The 21,152-nt window shown below is 41.4% G+C and overlaps 1 protein-coding gene across 1 annotated transcript; it reads right to left on the reverse strand.

The window, feature by feature from the left end:
* Nucleotides 1-479: 479 nt before the first annotated feature.
* On the reverse strand, nucleotides 480-19,795 carry LOC146618227 (amyloid protein-binding protein 2). Its single transcript, XM_085370393.1, has 13 exons — nucleotides 19,404-19,795; nucleotides 13,647-13,735; nucleotides 12,314-12,465; nucleotides 8,930-9,053; nucleotides 7,480-7,648; nucleotides 7,301-7,390; nucleotides 7,129-7,196; nucleotides 6,944-7,049; nucleotides 6,734-6,858; nucleotides 6,259-6,344; nucleotides 5,691-5,881; nucleotides 4,761-4,926; nucleotides 480-4,451 (listed from the first exon to the last, which is right to left on the reverse strand). The coding sequence occupies exons 1-13, from the start codon at nucleotides 19,539-19,541 to the stop codon at nucleotides 4,189-4,191; spliced, it is 1,767 nt and encodes a 588-aa protein (XP_085226519.1). The 5' UTR covers nucleotides 19,542-19,795; the 3' UTR covers nucleotides 480-4,188.
* Between the last annotated feature and the right edge of the window lie 1,357 nt (nucleotides 19,796-21,152).

Below are 21,152 nucleotides of genomic sequence, written 5' to 3' on the forward strand. Positions count from 1 at the left end.
ATCAGACACCCTCTCTCACCTGGATTAATCAGACTCACAGCCGCAGTCGTCAACAGATCTGCCTTCTTGATCCAAAGACACCTTGTGGCTTTCTCTGCTGCCTCGCTACCTGATCTAACGACCCTCATTTATGCCCGGCAATAGAAGCACTTTGCAGAGTGAACACTTTACAAATCCTGGGCATCCCACCTCTGCATGCTCGCAGGAAGATCGTCCGCCTGTGCCTGCTACTATGCACACTTTACCTCGTTTGCCTCTTTTATGTGCTCTGCAGGGTGTACTTTTAATTCCAGCACGATCAAATATATGTAAAAAAAAAAAGATTATGATTTGTATAGCAGCAATCCTAACCCTTTAAAATCTGTCTTGTGTGTAAAATGTCAGTGATGGAAGCTGTAAGGCTAGTCTATAAAAGGAGTAAAAGTTTCACAGTGAAATGTAGTGGCAATTGCCAAAAATGGCAATTTCCAAGTAAAGTCTGAAGTTCCTTTCCACTCGCTGTATTATGCACTATAACTCACCTATACTTAAAGCCAGATTTAAAGGAAGAAAACTTGAAGGACTGAAATCAAATAAACTGAATATTTCATCTCATCAGTGTAAAAGTGTCCTGTTGTTTGCTGGGATGGTGAAGTCCAGATGTGTACAGCTGACGGACAGCAAAGAGGGAAACTGTGATGGTCAACGATGTTTTAATGTTTTTGAAGCTAACAGTGAAGCAGTAACAGGACAACAGTGAACACATCCCACACGTCTCCTTTGAACTCTGAAGAGAGAAGCGGGCTGTTGGAGACATCGCAGCTTCAATTTGAACTTTGTCCTGCGCCCCCCACCCCCGACACCACCACTTGAACTACACTATTCCCTTTCAGACATCAGCAGATCATCTTGGCCAAGCAGGAAAAAGGAACTTGCACCTCAGCCGAAGCTGGATTAGAAACTGCTGCCGAGACCTGTTTTGTAATCCTCTGGAGAAGATGCAGACGTAGCCCTCACAGCACACACGTCAAATCATGCAAAGTTTCTCCATGATTCACTTTTTAAGACAAAGAAATATTCATGATCCTTCTCTTTGTATGCACCTGTTTACAAGTAAAGTCTGTAGATAAGAAATCTACTCAGAGGTGGAGGGGTGGGGGGTCTATTTAAGCCAAAGCACTGAGTGTTTAGCTGAGAGCTGGACCTCCTCCTCAGCTACAGCCCCTCACATCACTGTTACAGAGGGAGACATTGACAGCACTGAAGCAACAGCAAGGCAAAGCTCGTTTTCTTCATTCGTTCTTTTCAAAACAAACTAAATACTAAATTAACAGCGGACTATTCATCCATGGCATCACATTCTCAGTAACGTTGCACAGAATCTCCACAGCCTGTGTTCAGCCTCGACTGTGCAAAATCTCATCCTTCATCTGCTACAGCATGCGTCCATGCCTTTCTTCACGCCACTGTTACGCAGCGTCTCTTTAAGCGCTCATTTCTCCTTCACCTCTTATATTGACAGACTGCTTTAGTGAAACAAGGGTCCATGTGTAATGTTAGAATTGCACTAACGAAAAAATCCCATCCAGAGAAGCTGGTGATTCCCAAACTGTGGACTAAATATTAGACTGAAAGCATCTGCAGTGGAAGGCTTTACAGGATCACAGGTACATAAACAGTGCTGTGAACAAGAGCTTGCCCCGTTCTTGATATATACATTGTTTTTTTGCATTTTTGTCTCACTTTCAGGTCATCATACAACTGTTAATGTTACACAGACATAACCAGAATAAGCTGAAAATTAGGATTAAGGGTAAAAAGTTATCCAAACCTACCTGGCCTAAAGTCTAAAAACTGGTCGAGTACGGAGGAGCACTGGTGGGGTGTTGGCCATGAACAACCTGTTAAGGTCATGGACTTGCTGGTATATTTGGGATTGTGTTGTTCTGCTGCGTAACCCGAGCACGCTCGAGCTGTACGTCGAGAGCAGAATTCCTTTTTCCATCCAGATCCTTAATCATCCAAGCAGCCCACTTCCACTCCCACTCCCTCCACATGCTCTTACTGTGATGTTCTTTTTATGAAAAGCTGTTTTTGTTTTTTTCCTTTTTCAAACAGGGCCAGGTAGGTTCTTTTGTCCCTCACCAAAAATCACAAATCAATTAAAAACGTATGTTATCTCATTTTAAATGTTGTCTGATGATCTTAATCACTGCAGTGTGACAAACATGCATGAAATGAAGAAATCAGGAGGCAAATACTTTGTCGCAGCACTGTAGCTTACTCCAAATATACAGAACAAAATCCAAACAGGTTTCAAATGGACCAACTAGGTGTTCAAATGTTCTGTTTTCTCATGTCAGTGAGCCAAACCCATTAACATGGTTAAGTCACGCACACAGCTCTGGCTACACACCTGCTGTTCAAACTATTTGTGTGTGACAGGCAGAAGAGAGCTGGCTTTAAGAGAGACAGAGGCACTAAAAGAGCTGTTTTCAGATAGACACTGACTTGAGTGGCTGCCCCAAGGCTCAGGATAAGGTCAATAAGGATTATTTAGAACTGAGAATAATGAAAAGATACAATATTACAGTCTAAAAATAAGAACATGTTCCTTTAAAGCCCTTTCGGCACAAAGTATGTAATGGCCGTTGCATACTTTGTCCACTAGAGAGCCTAAGTTAGCTTTAAAATACCAACATGGCAGCTGTAGAGCTGGTGTCCTGCAGGCTTTAGATATGACCCTGGGTCAACACACCTGAATCCAATGATTAGTTCATTGTCAGGCCTCTGGAAACCTTTTTAATTTAGCCATTTAAACCAGCTGTGTTGGATCAAGCACATGTAAAACCTGCAGGACGCCAGTCCTTGAGGCCTGGAGTTCCCCCACCCCTGTTATAGAGCTAAGATGTCGAGTAAAACTGAAAACCAGCCGAAGCTGAGCTTTTAAATAAAGCAACAGATGAGATTCTGGACAGCGAGACTCTGAACGATGGGCCAGTAACAGAAAAACATATCAGGAACTTTAATGGGATTTTCTGACAGGAGGGTGTGAAGCAGAGAGGCCACATGCACAATAATCAGGCTGCTATGCAAACACGCACACAAGCACACAATATTGGTCCCCACTGTAGCGCCGTTAAGGATATAATAGTTTATTTAGCACTTCAAAATATGGGTCCGTCTACAGACAGATAACTGCAAGCTGGTGTAAGGCTGGTAGTCATCGGTGGAGCACTTGGGCACCGAGAGTTGTGTTCCACTCACTCACTCACACATACAGCCTCAAGATGAACAAAGCGAGGCTGCGGAGCCTTTGCACATGTAGCAGCTTCCTCTTTGCCCTCCCATCCGTGTCCCTTGTTATCATAGTGTTGAGCCATTTCTCATTCAGTAAGAAAACTTAAACAAAGGGCTACATAAACATATGTTTGCATATAAATTATTGGCATTTTAATGATGCTATGTCAGTACTAAGCTGGAAAAAAAGACCTGTGAAAACCTGTTGTGTGTAAAAACCACACCTGGTGTTATCACATTCTCCTCCACGCAACTTTGAGGGTTCGCGTTCAGTTAATTGCAAAGAAAAAAACAACAACAAAAAGCCTTCAAATAAAACTCAAGAGTACAATCTGTATTTTCTTTAACTGTACAAGTGTCAAAAATATCCAACTATTTCCAGCTGTGATCTGCCAAGTGATGCTGATGGATGTGCAGGTATTCCACAGATGCTGTCGTGCAGCTCTTGAGAACACGGGTTCGCTCCCGGAGATCTGAGCTACACTGGTACGGTACAAAAGCAAAACTGCTGTCCAGGAAGAAAAAGGCGAGTGAGATGAGAGGCGAGGAGGTCGTGCGTCATCCTTATAGGACGTCTGACGTTTCTTTTCGAGTCCCCAGTCTCGGGCATGTGTCCTCTTTCTGTTGGAGAAACGCAGTGACTGCATCTTGATGGTGAGAGTGTGTTGATGAGGTTTGATAAGTGTCTTCTCTATTTATTTTTTTTATTCCATGAAAACGTGTGTATGTCTGTGTGTGTGTACTGGCAGCATACAAAGTCAACCAAGCTGCCAGTGATGTTTGAATTTGCTGTGTTACTAATCCGTGTGAAACTGAAGCATCACATTTTGGGCTCAAATCATGTCCACACCAGGCTAAAACCCACCCACTTGTCTCTTTTCCCTCCTCTCTTCTCCTTCGGTCAACCAATCAGCCGAGACAGGGGCGGGTGGGGCCTAGGCTCTGGGCCAATAGGAAAGCTTGTACCACCTCCTGGGTCTGCTGGGGTGTAGTGTTGACGTCCTCCAGGGCATCCGCCACTGCAAACTGCCGGTCCCTCAGCCGGTTCCAGTTGGACAGTACGTTGTGGTATTCAAACACCTTCTCGTAGTTTCCCACTGAGTTGTAGAGTTTGATCAGGCCTCGGTAGTCGTACTCCAGCCCACTGTAACCCTCGCCAAACAGCTTTTTACCTGTGAAGACAGAAACATCACAGACCATGTTTCATTCAGTCTCTCTGACTCGAGCCCCGTTTTTGATAATGTTACCCTCTTCCATTGTAGCGAAGTAACGTCAGGTGTTGGACTGATTAATGTCAGCTCTACATAAATGATTACATAACAATAACAGCAAAACTTGGCAATTAACTGAGAAGTAGGTTGAGTATGATGCATCTCAGTACAACATGTTCTGTGACGAAGCAACATCAGGACCCAGGCCTTGGGCCTCATTTACTGTGACACTAAAAAACATGGACGTGAACTTGTTCTGCTCTTACTGACCGATAGCGATGGAGCGCAGATAGAGCCTCTCTGCATCCTCGTACTGGTTCATGTCATAGTTGTAGAGGGAGGCCAGGTGACCCACAGACAGAGCCACCTCATAGTCTTCGTGGCCCAGTAGCTGCTCCTTAATCTGGATGGCTTTGATGTGCATCTCCTCTGCCTCCTGGTTACACAAATACGTGTGCAAGACAAAGAGATATGAATCACAAACAAAGACAAAACTCAAAGGCAATATTTATTTGGTTTCCATGGCCTTTCCCATAAATCAAACATCCAGCTACGTTTCCACTGAAAACAAAAAGTGGTTGAGTGCCTGTAAGTGTTGTAACTGGGTCAAAGTAAAGTTGTCACATTACACTCTGAAAGCAAGTTATGGCCTTTCACACTTAAATTGTTTTCCAGTCCATTTCCAGTGGACTAAAAGGAATAACGTGTAGTCCCAAGTCAGTCTCTCATTAACAGCAGGATATTAGATACTTGCCCAAAGTCATTTCAGCTGCAGACTAGAACTTCTGCAGGATTACTTTTAACCTCCACTCTGGCTTTTTATAGGCCAAAGACAGCATCTAAGACTGGTGCACACTCTTTATAAATGTGCACCACTCTGATATTTGTGTAATCCCAGCCAACTGCAATGACAATATTTCACATCTCATCATTTCTGGCTTTAAATAGCAAAAACCATTCAGTCTCCCACAAACAGTGGTTTGTGCTTGTAAAAGCACAATGTGACTCACTCTCACACAAACACTCATCTCTTAATCAAGATGAGGTGAATGTGGAATAGCTGTTCTCTGCCGTTGACCTTTTCTTACACTGAGATTATTTTTATCACAAGGCAGCACAACTGGCACACGCTGGGATGGTTTATGCCCCTTAATTTGAATTATTGTGTCAAATATTACAAACCACACATGTCCTCCTCACCTTAAACTTCCTCATGGACTGGTAGAGTCGTCCGAGGTTGCCATAGTGTTTGGCTGTCTGTACGTTGAACTCTCCGAAAGCCTTCTTGGCCAGCTGCAGCGAGGAGAGGTGCAGGTCGTGAGCCTCCTGCAGGAGGCGCTCTTCTGTCTCTTTATTGTGACAGTCGATGGCAATTTCTTCCAGAATCAGGGCTGTTGGGGAAAAACAAGCAAACGCGGATAGAGTCTATAAGACATAATGCACAGCTTCAAACAGATACAGCACTGTGCAAAAGTCTTGAGCTATCCCTAACTTCTTATGTTTTAAAGGATTCAGACTCCATGTAAACTGGTCTTAATCAATAATTCTCCAGGCGTCCTGAAGCTCTTTCAAACTGTTTGTTTGGACATCGGCTGCTTTTTCACTCACTTGCTGAATGTTTTTTTAATCTGTCAAACCACAAAAGTTTGACCTACGAATAGACAACTTAGCAAAGAACCAGTTTTAAATTGTTCTTTCAAGGTACTTTATTACAAGCAGCCAGTCACACACACGAGCATAATACTACTCTCCACTTTGCCTGCCTTACCTTTGACTCTCTTAGAGGAGGCCAGCAGAAGATGGTCCTCAGGCAGAATGTGAGTTATGATGTCTATGGCACGTTCTGCATGGAATCTGAGGGACAAACACAGCACTCAGTCGTGTAACTCAGACTTGGCTGGAAACTCTACATATTGGGGACAAACACTTCCAAGAATATCAAGTGTTTCCATTGAACAAAGTTGTTTTGCAGCTCATACGGTCCAAAAGTGGATCAAAGGTCTCACCATTAGGCAATGCTGAATCACAGCCTTTGTATACACGAGGAGCATCACATGATTAATTACACAAACAACAGGCATCTCCAGTCATCTTTACGTCTGCCCGTGTGTACAGTTAAACATTTGATATGTGCAGCTGCATACACATTACCCAAATACCAGAGTCTGACTTTGGGTGTTGGACTACATTTACAAGGCAGCTCATGAGGAATGTAATTAGCCGAGTTTAGAAGATGCACTCACAGAGCATTGTCAAATTTCCCAGAGCTGTACTGGTGCACATATGAGGAGTAGGCTAGGTCTTCATGGGCTGTGGCAACATGGATGTTCTTCCCCCCAAAGACCGATTGTCGGATATCCAGCGCTGTCTGGGATTTGTACATCAGACAAGATTGAATTAAATAACATCACTGAAAACAAGAGCATACTCCTGTAGCACATCGCTCTACGTACCTGGTAAATAGCAACCGATTGGCATATGTTGTCCACATTTAATAAGTAAAATCCATAATCTAGCAGCGTGTCGGAGTACTTGGGATGCTTGTGTCCAAAATGTTCTCTGTAAGACAATATTTTCAGTCAGAAACTGCGATGTTAGAAAGTACCCTGTCGAGTCTTCATTACACCCAGCGGGTTACCTTGCTAGAAACACTGCATGTTTGATCAGCTGCTCTGCTTTTCTGAACTCTCTTTTCACCACGCAGGCCTGCAGGGAAGAGACAATCCACAGTTTACACATGTGTCTGGAAGACTAGTGTAAAAATTCAGACAAAGACTGATCTGAGCGATAAATACATGTGTGAGTGTTACCTTGGAGGCCTGGCGAAGGACATCAACCACTACTTTGACAGGCAGCCCTGGAGTAATTTCCTTCATAGCCTCTATACACCACCTGTACGCCTGAGAGACAAGGTCATTGCAGACAGAAAGGACTTTCAGTTGTCTCAGTATCAAAACTGTAAAGCACCTCAGTGGTCAAACCTACACACCTCGTCATAGTGGCTTTTGGCAAAGAGCAAGGCACAGAGCTCGCCGTACAGCGCTGCCTTGTTGGCCTGGTGGCCATGTTTGGCTAGTTTGTCCATGTAAGACTGAGCAAGCTTGAAGGTCTCCTCCCCAAGGTGGTACTTGCAGTTTCCATTACGGACATGAAGCAGCCTGAAGAGAGAAGACAGGGACGCTTCAGTCTCAGTCTTATCTGCTGTATTACTGCATAACTGTCAATTTAAAAACAACAAAAGCTGTGGAAGGAAACTGCTGCACTGGTTTCCCTGAAAATAACTGGATTCAGTTTTCCGCAATTTGCAACATGTGTGTGTGCATGTATGAGAGAAGCTCAGGCTGGCTGTCACCACTGCTACCGTCTCCTGGATTCCTCAGTTTGTATGGATGGTGAAGCCCATCTTTAATGTGGTGTTAGTGCTACTGGGGCACCACACAGGACAGTCCTGTTGATTTTCTACACTATAGATTTCCAGTGTAACAGGGAATCGAGCCACATGCAGATGCTCTCTAACGACACTGCAGTGGTTGGGTGGGCAGGAGTCAGAGTACAGGTACTGGTGAGACGTTTTGTGGGATGGTCCAACAAAAATCTCCCCTTCCTGAACGTCCCCAGGACAAAGAGATGGTTGCTGACTTCCATAGTTCACTTAAATGACTGGACACTAAACTGGAGAACCCAACAGTGATGCTGTGTACAACAGGCGGATGAACAGTCTCTAGTTTCTCGGGATGCTGGTAGACATGTAGCAGGATCAACAAACTAATCTGGAATCGTCATTGGGCAGCAAGGGACAGGCGGTCACTGAACAAACTGCTCTCCATCACGGACAACCCATCACACCCACTCGGTTACACACTACAGAGACAGCAGAGCTCATATAAAACTGTACCACAGCTTACATGTTTGTGCCCGGTCAACACACCCGTCAGGACCAAATATGCTACAGAAACATCTGGATCAAACATTTTTGCAGCTTTTTCTTAGCTCTACAGTGTTCAGTTTATTCATTAATACCATTTGCTAGGATTCATTTATATACAAGGCCTTAAATATGGGCCCATGGTACTTCTAACAATGTTGCTGTTTTAGTTTATAACAGTTACAGTGTTGTTACTCCATGACAGATAGCTGCTACTTCCACTCAGAAGGAAAGCTTAACCGTCTGTGATGAGATACAGTTTCTGTGTTTTATCCGTTTTCATCTGATAAGAATCAAAAAAATGTAAAGACAGACTGTTTAACAGCTCTTCATATGAATCACTCAGTGGCTTTTATTCACAACTAACATTTCAAGCTGTGCTGTCAGACGCCTAAGTGTTCTGGGAGAAAACACATGTTGTGTAACATCATATCTGGCACATCTAACAATTATGGTATTGTAACTATAGGACACAGAGTTCCCTGGTGAATAAAAGCAGCTCTTTGACACTGACCTGACACAGCATTCCACAGCCCGGTAGCAGTGGAGGACCTCACTGTGGAGCGTGCACAGCTGCAGGCACGACAGAAACACTTTCTCTGCATCTCCATACCAGCCCGCATCAGACAAGAAGCCACCTACAAACAGAAACATGACAGTCATCTGCCTAACAACTATGGTGTCTGCTGGTCATAGCACAAGGGTCTTAAGAAAACCAAACTTTGACTGGAAGTTTGGTCACTTAGAAAGAAATCTCTAGAGCATAGGTGTCAAACTCTGGCCCGTGGGCCAAATTTGGCCCGCAGCCTAATTACATTTGGCCTGCGAAGCCATACCAAATTATTATTAGAGCTGGCCTACTGGTATTATACAGCTAATATATATATTAGCTGTATAATACTAATACTTTGCTTGTTCCATATTCAGTTTTCCAGCAAAACCTATTTGAGTCCATAAGAAAAGATTCATTCTTACATCTGGAGGAAGATTTTTTTTTCAATAAATATTAATGTTAGCCTGCAACTTTGTTCCATTTTGAATTTTGGCCCACTCTGTATTTGAGTTTGACACCCCTGCTCTAAAGTTTTAAGGCACAGAGAATATCAACCCAAAATCCAGAAACACACATTATGTAAAAGTTAATGACATGCAAATCAGTTTCTAAGTGAAATAAATATTTAGTATTTTGGTGGAGAAACCCTTGTTGGGAAGCACAGCAGTAAGATGTTTCTTGTAGGGATTTTGGCCCATTGCTCTTTACAGAAACTCTAAAACCTGGCTGTTGCTTAGCAACTTGAGGCTTCGGCTCACTCCACAAATTTCATATAGGAATGCCAAGCTTCTTCTTATCCTCTCCTTTGTTACCTTGTTGGTATGTTTTGGGTTAATGTCATGTGGGAAGACTTTTGTTCTTTGGTGGAGAAACTGGAAAGAAACTGATTCTGCAGACAGGTGTGCTTTATACACATAATGAGTTAAGATGGGGAGTATCTGGAATTCACTGACTAATGTTTCAGAGATCTATGGGAGCTAGAACTCTGCTCAAATATTAAATTCTCTCAATGACATGACAATAGGGCTGAACGATATATCGCATTTGCGATAATATCGCGACATGATCAAGTGCAATTTTCTAACCGCAAAGGCTGCGATTATACTCTGGACATGTCCAAATTCATGGGCTGCATCCTCCTGAGGCCGCATTTGTAGACCGATTACGTCACAGCGACGCGCGGCTGTCCAAATTACTACCATATCCCAGAATTCATAGCGCGGCCCAGCCAAACTCCAGTTTCCAACAATGGCGGCCGCTACTAAGTTTTAAAATTACTCATACTAATCTTTCTGGGTCACAAAATAAACTTTTAACATATTTTCAGGCGAGAAAGTAGTTGTGTAAACATCAAATATCTGCTCGGTTTATCAAGATATCCCATATTTGCAAAAGTGCTTCGACGTTTTCAGAGGCGTCTGCTACCCACCAGCTCGACAGCTAGCCGGGAGCTCGAGGGTTACTGATGCGGCCGAGAACGGCACAACTCCCGGCACATCATTTTCAGATCACCGCGGAGTTTCGCTGCTCGGGTTAAACGTAATATATAAGTCACTTAGACAACCTAAAAATGTTATTGTTGGGCTTTTTTCAGTGTTTTGTTTGTTCGTGAGTAAATCGGTTTGGCTGAGATTAAAGTTATTAGATTAGATAAAATAAAACTTTATTAATCCCCCGGGTGGGTTCCTCCTTGGTTTTCACACAGCTGACTAAACGTCAAACAGAAAACTTATTAAACAGAAGTATGAGACAGTCGAGAATTTACACCAGTGTCTGGTTATATTTTAGACAGCAAGAAGCAGACGGCCGAGTTTATTAAACTCCACCGAGACAGCGGTGACGCTAATCAGAACTAGACCGTCCAATTTCACGCCTTTAAACTTTAAAGGCGTGTTTGTGTGTGTGTTTATACAATTGCTATTATGTTTGCACTTTATGTGTAATGTTACTGACTGCAGAGATCAGTAAGATGTGTGTATTTTTTATTTATTAGTTTTATTTATTTAATATTATTTTTTAATTGAATGACTGTCTAGTAGTTCACAGATGTCGAAAAACTGAGTGTGGTAAAGCCACTGATTTTGTTTATGTATATTTCTGCAATCTGCACATTGTACTGACTTTCATTTTAATGTTTACACCAGGGTTCCTTGTCAGCACTTTATGCTCAGATGTTTGTAAGCTAAAAATAAAGTATTGTGTATGTTCAAATATACTGTTGTGATTGAAGAAGTTAAATAAAAATGTCAGTCATCAATTCATGCATCACCTCATGTCATCATAACAGAGGTCTGTCTTCCAGGAAAGAACAGTTTAAAATTAATGTAATATAGTATTGGCCATACTATATGATGTATTGCTTGTCTTTGTTTAATAATACAGAAGACAAAGACCTTAAAAAATAATCGCATATCGCATCGCAATCGCAATATTGGGGCAAAAAAAAAAAAATCGCAATTAGATTATTTTCCATAATCGTTCAGCCCTACATGACAATTATTATAATAACGTATTATCATAATACATATGGCCTAGGGCTGTTCAATATAACGATATGTATCTGATGACTATATAAAAACGTCTATCGTTTCATTTTACCCTCTCGTTTGTTTCGTGGTGTCGCAAAATAAACTGTTTACGGTAATATTTGTTCATGTTCTGATGGTCACTGTAGTGGCTATATTAATTTCTTAAAGTTCTCTCTTTCTCTTATATTTAATATCACCACACTACGGACGGACAAGCGCCTGTTTTTATGTGTTGTCGTTAGCAACAACGACGGTAACACCATCGCGTGTTCGATTGTTTATGTTCCACATAAACCTTTCACAATAAAGCTCAAGATCCTGTTGAGACTTTTCAAAATAAACTGAATCACGTGAAAGATGCAGATTATTTACAGATGAAAAGTAAAAAAGAGCCGTCCGGTGCTAAAGAATAAACCTTAGACTCAAACGTTAGAACAGGCTTTTCCCTGCAGCACGCCGTGTAATAAATACAAAGAAAACGGCGCCGTTACAACTTATGTCTAAAAATGTATCGTTTCATGCATCGGTTAAAACACTCGACTCCAGCTACATGACGCGCAGCTGGAAACACTTCACCTGCCCGAGATTCACAGACTTTACAGAAAATGTTACATTTTTGTGATTTATATCGTTATCGGGACGATAGAGGTCTTATATCGGGATATGAGATTTTGGTCATATCGCACAGCCCTAATATGGCCCACATTATATGCTGTTTATATTGTACGTTATCAACCACCTAACATAAGGACAGCTCTGCACTTCTATCCCACACAGTGCTTATCTGAAGCCTCCACTGCCCAGCCCTGACATTTACCCAGCACAAAGCCAAACTGGATGGCCTTCTCTTTGACGTGGGCGTCAGACTCGGCGATGTAGGAGCAGCGGCGGCTGAAGGAGTTTGCCAGAACTGAGGCCACTTTCACACCGTGGTCCATAAGGGCCTGGAAACAGTGGTGCAGGAGGTGTCTGCAGTGATGAAGTCAAAGGGAGACATCGGGTCAACAGTCAAATTGCAGGAAACACAAAAAATAAAAAAATCCAGTCCACAAGCAGCTTTTAGCGTAAACAGATTCTTATCAGTCATGGCCGTAGACAGCATGGCACCATCCCTACTGTACAGAACACCTGGCACAGTTAACTAGCAGTAAGAATATCACACAAGGGACCGTCAAGAAATGAACAACAGGTCAGTGTACGCAGTTGATGTCCTCGTCATACAGAAGGGATCTCATTTCCATATATGAGCATTCCTCAGTCTAAAGAAGATTCACATGAAACGATGTCTACGATGATAGGTGCCAAATGTGTTTTCAAAGATCTACAAACAAGACCTTAAATTCTCTAGTTAGAAATTATATGATGGAAGCAATCACAATATTAGAGTTTTGGTTGATGGACATTGCTTCCTTCCTCTCTGTTCCAGCATCATTAGTGTTTCACACCTATCAGCCTGCCTAACACTACATTTAACAGAGTGGACAAGAGTTTCAAAAGAGCTAAAAACAGATTTCTCTGGTTACCTAAAAACATGTTTAACATCATTAAGGGCACCCGACTAAACCTATGCTTGGTTCCAGTGTAAAAACTGGTTCCATCCACTGTTGGAAAAAAAAGAAGAAAAAAAAAAAGAAGAGGATTCCAGTATGAACAAATGAAAATGCAAGTTTGGTGAATGATGAAAAAACCGGCATTCACCAAACTCCAAATACCATCTTTACTGATGACAAAGTGGCCAGAGCTCATTAAAATGACTCTTTTCTACCCTCCTAAATTTAAAGTTTAGCATCCCAGTGTACAGTGACATATACTTGTATACTTCCTCTATGTTTAGTAGCCAAAGGGTCTCCAAAGGTTAGGAATATTAATATTCCTCGTTTTACTGGATTAAGATAGAAGTTCTGCTTTTCATTTAACGTGTTGCCATGGTGAATTGTGCTATCAAAGCTCCATTGAAGGTGGCTTTCTTTCCCTACTCGCACACACTAAACTCAAGGTGAACGTACTCGGAGTTAACTGATCTCAAAGGTAATCAACTTGCAGTTTATGGTTAATCTCAGACTCTGCTGAACCTGCTCAGGACTGCAGTGGAAGTGTGAAAACTACTTTAGGAGAGTGATGGGCACAGTTTGGCCCCATTATGTTCTTACCTTTTGTCTGAAGCCCGCAGCACTTTAGCAAACACCTCCAGCTCACAGAACTCTCCCCCCAGCTGGCAGAGTCGACCCTGCTGGTAGAGCTGAGAGCACAGCACAGTGAGACACAGTGAGAAATGAGATTCAGTAACAATACAACAGATGTCATCTCTATAGGTACAAGTCAAATTTCTTAATGTGCAGGGGAACCAATGTCTCAGCTGCAGGTAAATGACAGTCTAACCTGTAACTACAGGAGTGAAGCTGAACATTTTTTACTCTGCTTTAAGTGATGCAACCAATGTTGTCTGCTGAACAGGATCTTAAACAAAAAAAAAAAAAAAAATTGCTGATGTCTGGCCTGTCATCAAAGTGCACGCAGCTGGAAACTGTTATACTGAGCCAGGATTATGCTTGTTTATGGACATGCACGTGGGCTGCTGTGGACCCCACCCTCCAACTCTGCTTGCAGTCTGCCTGGAATGTCCATACAGAGCATCACAATCACATCTGATAAGAAAATCAACACCACTCAGATTAAATAGACCCTCGTACACTTGTGGACACAGACAGTATAATCCATATAATCCTTGACACGAATGGCTCACCATAGTGGTGTTTGTGACGGAAACTATTAATCACAGATGTCTCTCTCCAAGGTTCTTACATGAAATCTCACCTAATGAAAACTTGTACTGCAGCCACTGCTGTACTGGGGCGTTATTTTGGTTGTGCAGCTTTAACCTTTCAGTGCTTGTAATTTAAGTCAAACGCTCTACTCACAAGTAGTCACCTAGCTGTGGAGGGCAGTGGGAACCAGAAACAGGAAAACATGTGCAGTGTGGACAAGACAACTTCATGATATTAGGTGTGTGCGCCATTTATGTGTCACCATTTCATAGTGTGTGTAAAAACACAGTGACAATTGTCTAGAACGGTGCTTAAAATTCTAGCATGAACTCCACAGATGTTCATGTTGCCCTCAGGATGATTTGGCACACTGGTAAAAATCAGTGTCAGTGCTGGTGAATTCACCATGTGCTATGTTTCAGCAAACTGCTGAAACTGACAGGAACCTCCACAGTGCACACAGAACAGTACCACAGCACTCAGCTTTTAGATGCTAGCTTGTGTTTGATGAAAACTGACACTTTTGTTACAGCTGTACCTTCAATTTATTGTAATGACTTAAACTCGTGGCAGCATTTTCACATGAATTAGTCCAAAGCAGACTTTGAGCACACTGAGCAAAACTCCAGTATATCGTATCAAAAACACATCAGCAAAATGGGTAAACCAGCACTTGTGTTATTGTGCTTTCCTAATCATGTTAGGAGGCACTGAGCACATCGAGTCCATGCCCCAGACTTCATGTCAGTGTGTTTCTCCTGGGAACTGGGGCATCTGAGCTCTAAGGAAAAACCCATTTTGGTTTATTTACAGAAAATATTTATTCATGCTTTTGCTGGATTTGCACCAGTCATTATATAAAAGGAGAAAATGTTAACGAAAGCGTAAGAAAGTAACAAAATTATGTGCATTTGTAGCAGAAGAAAAACTTTCAGGGAAAAACAAAGATTTTTTACTGGGTTTCTGTCACAGTGACCACTGAAATGCACAGATGGTGCAGACCACCCAAAACTTTGTTGTACATGTACAATGACAATAAAAGCCTATCCTATCCTAAACTTAGAATTCTCTCCCCATTCAAGTCTGTATGGGTTTTAAAGTAACTGCCCAGCAGCGTTTCAGATAGCGTCTGTGTTTAATGTTGCTTCTGAAATGGCTTTGGTTTGTGCCCACTAGGACAATAAACATGTATTTTAAAATGTTAATGAATCAATACAAACACAATTGAAAATGCTCTCTTCCCCTTTTCCATAAGTGTGAAGACGAGCTGACTGACAGCTTAAAGGTTTAATTCTTACTGTTAGACAAGAGAAAATTTATAATAAACTTTTATACCATAACCACTGACAGTGTCTAATGAAGGTTTTATGTCACCTTGACCCTTGTTTTTCAAGAAAGACTCCATCTGGAACCTGCAGCACAAAGTAAGTTTAACACACTCAGCATATCATTTCTTTATCTGAACGTTTAAGCACTTTGGTCAGCAAGACTGCAAAAGCACCGTTTTAGTTTGTTTTCCAGCTGTTGTCGTGTTGTTGGTGCGAGAAAAAAAGCTCAGAATAAATAAATAAAATGGAATTCAAACCACTGCTTGCAAATTGAATATAATAAGGTCAACAAGTACAAAGAGGAGCCTTTTTTTAGAGAATAATTTAATGTTAAAATTATCTGCAACCAATGAGAAAATAAAACCTAATAATAATCAAGGAACACAGAATATGAATATTTATTCATAAAGAATATTTCCCCTTACTACTGCTCATCAGGGAAAAGCAAACTGACACTACTAAAAAACTTCAGACCCTCTTACTATCCAAAGGGATCTTCCTGGAAGAGACACCATTTTCCTAAACACTGATTGGTCAGTAGGCAGTGTTTTGAATTTCCAGTGACTGCTCTATAAATCATCAGAACACACAGAAACCCACAATGCCCGATTTCTTCCCAACTTAGCCTTAAGACACGTGGAGTAAAACTAATTATTTTTCCATCTGTGTCTTAAGACACACAGAGAGGCGCACATTAACAGAAGGACTACATGAATCAAAGTTACCAAATTGCCCCAGTTCTTAGCTCCATAGGCCCCCTGTCTTAATGAAGCTCTATTTTTTTCTTTCTTTGGGGGGGGACACAGTGCAGTTTGCAGGTTAACACCTGCCAGTAAAATTAACTGCAACCACGCCAAGCTGGATGTGAAACCTCATCTCTCAGGAAAATCAAGATCGATCCAAGATAAGGGCATTTTTGCCTGTAACTATTTTTCTACAATACTTCTTACTAGAGCAGGGCGATATAGCCAAAAACATTTATCACGATATATATTTGAAAATTTGCGATAACGATATAACCGACGATATAATTGATGCGAGACAAAATACAACTCCACAACATTACTAGCGCAAAAAAGACAACCTTCCATTTATTTTCACTTAAACAAGAAGCTGGTTTTTATGTACATTAAAGCTTTATAAAAATGTAACAGTGCAAATGCAAATTCCTTGCTGAAAGTTTAACCAAAAGGCATTTCCAGTAGAAATGGGCTGACATATCCTGAGCATAACCATGTATAATATCCACTGAAGTTAAAAAGAGGTGCTTTGCAACATTAAACTGCAGTGTGCAGTACGCATTTTTCGGACCATAAGGTGCACGGGATTATAAGGCACATTAAGCGAAACAAAGCAGTCAGATAAATCAAATTTTATTAAACTCATTCTTCTTGCTTCCTCCACTTCTGTACCATTGATTCATTAATGTTGAATTCTCTGGCAGCTGCTCTATTCCCATGTTGTTGCAGTATATTAATGACTAACCTCGTATTGTGGATGGATTATCTCAGTTGTTCTCCTGACTGAAGTTTGGTCCGTTTACAGCATCCTGCCATGCGATTGCATTTGTCTCTAACCATGAGGAACCTTCACGTTAACTTTTATAAGTGGAAAAGTGTTAGTGTTCGTCCTCCAGCTTCACTGTTTATGTTATGCTAACATAGCTGTGTCGCTAGCGATCACGTAGCACATCATTATATACCAGCTAGCCCAACTTCAGTAACCCTACAAACGTCACTGCTGTTTAGTTTCCTGTCTTCATTTATGTTGGAAGTGATAGCAGAGCTGTACGTTTGATTTTTTTCAGAAATCTCTCCGTCAGAACATGCTATATCATGCTTAGGTAACTAGCGAAACTAGCGAGCTAACTTCCGCTAGCTTCCTGCTAACTTCTAACTCCGTTAAATGTAATAACTTTTGTTTTCATGGATGCCTGGAAGTTAAACTTTATAGTTACACCTGGTAAAGCAGCAATGCTGATCGTTTTATTAAAGATGAAAGAATTTAGACAGTTTTTAACTCTTAGTGATGCTGCAGTGTTGTTTGACCTGAAGCATACGGAGTTTAGGACCCAGATTACTCCCAGATTTAAGGGCATCTTAGTCCGACGGCCGCTTGCATGTTCTGCAAAAAAATGTGCTTTGTTGTGTATCTGACAGACAAACACCAAACCAGTTCCACATCACTGAAGTTGCACCATTTTTACAAACCAATTCTGGTTCATCTGTTTCACTCAACAATCGGCCATGTGCGTATGAAAACAAAGGCACTGCGCATGCGCGTTTTACTCCCATTCTATCGCGATATTTCATTTTCCTATCGTTGCCTAACATTATACCGGTATTACCGTGAACGGTATAATATGGCCCAGCCCTACTTCTTACACTGACGATTTTGTTCCAATATCAGAAAAGATATGAATATGGACAGCAGCACACTAACCTGGTGTCTGCCATACTTATAAAACAAACTAGGTTCACTTTGTTTACTTGAACTAATAAAGCTGAGAGGCTTGAATACACTCAGTGCACTATGGCCTATTTAGTTAATCTAAAAATGATGCGCAGATTTCCCTCGATCGCTGCATCCAATCGATTGGCTGAAAACTGTTTTCAGTTGACTATGATTTTCTTCGGTTGTCTACATGCCTACTGTGATGTTTACAGGAATCTGCAAATGGTTTTTGGCTATAATTGCATTCTTAAGTGTACCTAGATTTACTAATGTGCAAATAAATCTGTAAATATGCAGCTGGGGAGAGAAATGGCTGAGAAGTCTGAAATCTTTTCTTCAACAGCTGGAAATGATGACAAGTTGTTGTTATTGCAGTCACAATCAGTTCTTTGGACAGGCCTCTCAGTTTGATAGATTGGTGTTACACTACATTTTTTATATTTACAACCTCAATCCAAATGACATGCAACTACAAACAAAATCTCCAAACACATTTGCACATATTTGTGGCTACAATATTAACCCCAAAGAGAACACTCAAAGGATTTTTACACTTCTCACGCAATTGGTTTTAACATATGGTGTTACTTTTATTATTACTAAATAGTTAGCATACCATGACTGGGTGGACTAAAGGTTTTTTTCGTCCAAGTATTAGAGTTACACATCAGGTATACATCAATAAAGGATCTAAAGATGCACCCGTAGATTAAACAAATATCAGATCCTAGTGTACATTTTATGGGCATCTGGAATTATCTGGTGGGTGAAGATCGAGTAACTGTGAAACATGCTGTATTCGCGACCTTCATGTTTTTAAAATCCTTGCTCTGTCTGTCACGCCTGACCTCGGTGTGACACTTAACCAACTACACGTATCAGAAGGAAAGAATCGCTGTCGAGGTTACAGTGGTTTAATATCGCTGTCCGTCTTTATGGAAAGCTGATGGTGATTGTTTGTAAAAGCACACGTATGTTGTAAGCGAGGAGCTTTATACGTGAGAACGGCTAACGTCACTTTAGCCAAAGTGGGTCAGACCTGGACATGACAACACTAAAAACACCACACATCACGGAACCAGTTCATTTAAATGGATACTTGGGTAATTAGCGACAGTCTCGATGCAGTTTAATAATTCGCTTCAACACACACACTGTCACACTAGCTTTCTGTAATGTCGAGGCTGGATAACTTGTTCGTTAGCCAAATCAGATTCCTAAGGAGGAATTTTCGATAGCTAGTCTAACGTTACCGACATTTCGCTAACGTTAGCAAGCAGTGTTAGCAGCCGACCACAGAAGCTCGCACAGGATGTTAGCTGTCACATCATTGAGAGTCTCCTTACTGCTAAAATCCTACCTTATAATAGACGTCGAACTGTATATTTTCTGGGAGGGACCGTATGTCCCTTCTTGACCGGCTGTAGTTGTCCACCACAGCCGAGATAGCAGTGTTGTACAGCGTTTCTGGGATCCATTCGAGCTCCACCGCAGCCATGTTGTTTTCCCTCTCCAAAAAAGCCCCAGAAGCTACAGCCCTCCTCAACTCTCCTTACATTCACTACCTTACCACTATTGAAGCCCTTCTTCTGCGAGTCCTCATGCAACATTCGCTCCGTATTGACACTACGAATATTATTGTTGCAGACAAGTCAGTGTCTCGATTTAAAAAACCGCTGTTTCATTTCCATCCTTCTCTTTCATCTTCGACTACTCGTCGACCCTACAGCAGTTCCGTGCCCCCGTCCCGACGCTCACACTCACGGGCGCTGACGCAATGACGTCATTGTGCAGTCGATGCTGAACCAACAGGCTCCAAGTAAAAAGTCACACTTCACATAAAGTAAAAAGATGAATTTACCGACGATTGCCCATTTAAGCAATGTACCAACCACCCACTCGTCTTTCCGTGAAGAAGCCGCGCTCCTTATTTGGCAGATAACAAACACATATCATAACAAATGGCAACAGAAGACAAAAATCCTTTACTTGTTTAATGTTAATGTACCTGACCAGCGCTTTGATTTCGTATACAATGTGTTAAATTTATTACAATTCCTTTATATTTAATGTGGCTAGAAAAACTCCAACGACAGCCAATCATTGCACCAAAAATGTCGAAATGTGTTACAAAATGTGTCTAAATAGAAATAAGGAGTACTGACTGTGGGGAAATGAAAATGCACTACACTGAGGTAGGTTCGAAACTTTGTTACAACAGGTGAATGTGAGTCTAGATTTCGTTTATTGTGAAATTAAGAGAACTTTTTGAGTGAAATGTTGAACCTATATAAAATATGCAGAATATTTTACCTTTAATGAAAGGAGCATTTACATGTACCCCACTGGTGCATATGAACAAGGTAACTGAGTATGGTGAGACTAAGCCCTAAAAAGCATCTTGTAATATCACAGATGTTTCCTCAGTTGTTTGTTATTATTAATCTGTGGCTCTCTTCCACAGCTGCTTGTCATCGGCAGATGGCCGCCCCTCCCCAAGCTTGGTTCCTCGTGAGGTTTCTTCCTGTTCTAAGGGAGTTTTTCCTTCCCACCGTCACCAAAATGCTTGCTCATAAGGGGTCATATGATTGTTGGGGTTTTCTCTGTACTATTGTAGGATCTTGACCCTACAATATAAAGCACCTTGAGGCTACTGTTGTTGTGATTTGGTGCTATGTAAGTACAATTTAACCAAGTGTCCCATATATATTCAACTGGGCTGAGGTCAGATGACTGCAGAAGAAGGACAAGCAGTAGTGACAGACACCACTGCTTGGTCAACAAAGCTTTGAGGTGTGTTCAGTAGTGATGTGCGATACCACTGATTTCCTTTCCGATCCGATACCAAGTAAAATTCAGGGTGGTATCGGCGATACTGATCCGATACTCTGTACAAAAACTTAATGTTTCATTGCATTTCATAATACAATATATAATTGTATTATGTAATTGTAATAATAACATAACCATATTGCTTCATAATGATTAGAGGACATCAGACAACTTGTTTTTATTGCTTAATAATGCAGAATAATCATATAGAAATAAAAAAAACTGACGTTGTGCGCTATTTGAGCATGTTGCCTGCCTGCAGCACTAAAGGACTGTG

Source organism: Diplotaxodon limnothrissa, linkage group LG14 (genome assembly GCF_057381915.1).
Source record: "Diplotaxodon limnothrissa isolate DT_005_m linkage group LG14, D_limnothrissa_male_GT1.1, whole genome shotgun sequence".
NCBI classification, from domain to species: domain Eukaryota; kingdom Metazoa; phylum Chordata; class Actinopteri; order Cichliformes; family Cichlidae; genus Diplotaxodon; species Diplotaxodon limnothrissa.

Bases quoted from the DNA above. Each gene is read 5' to 3' on its own strand.
- LOC146618227 (XM_085370393.1), bottom strand. From the start codon at position 19,541: ATGGCTGCGGTGGAGCTCGAATGGATCCCAGAAACGCTGTACAACACT. The intron at 7,391-7,479 runs GTGTGTAGGTTT...CTTGTCTCTCAG, and splicing joins CCAAAAGCCACTATGACGAG to GCGTACAGGTGGTGTATAGA. The intron at 6,345-6,733 runs GTGAGTGCATCT...TTTGTCCCTCAG, and splicing joins GGGAAATTTGACAATGCTCT to ATTCCATGCAGAACGTGCCA.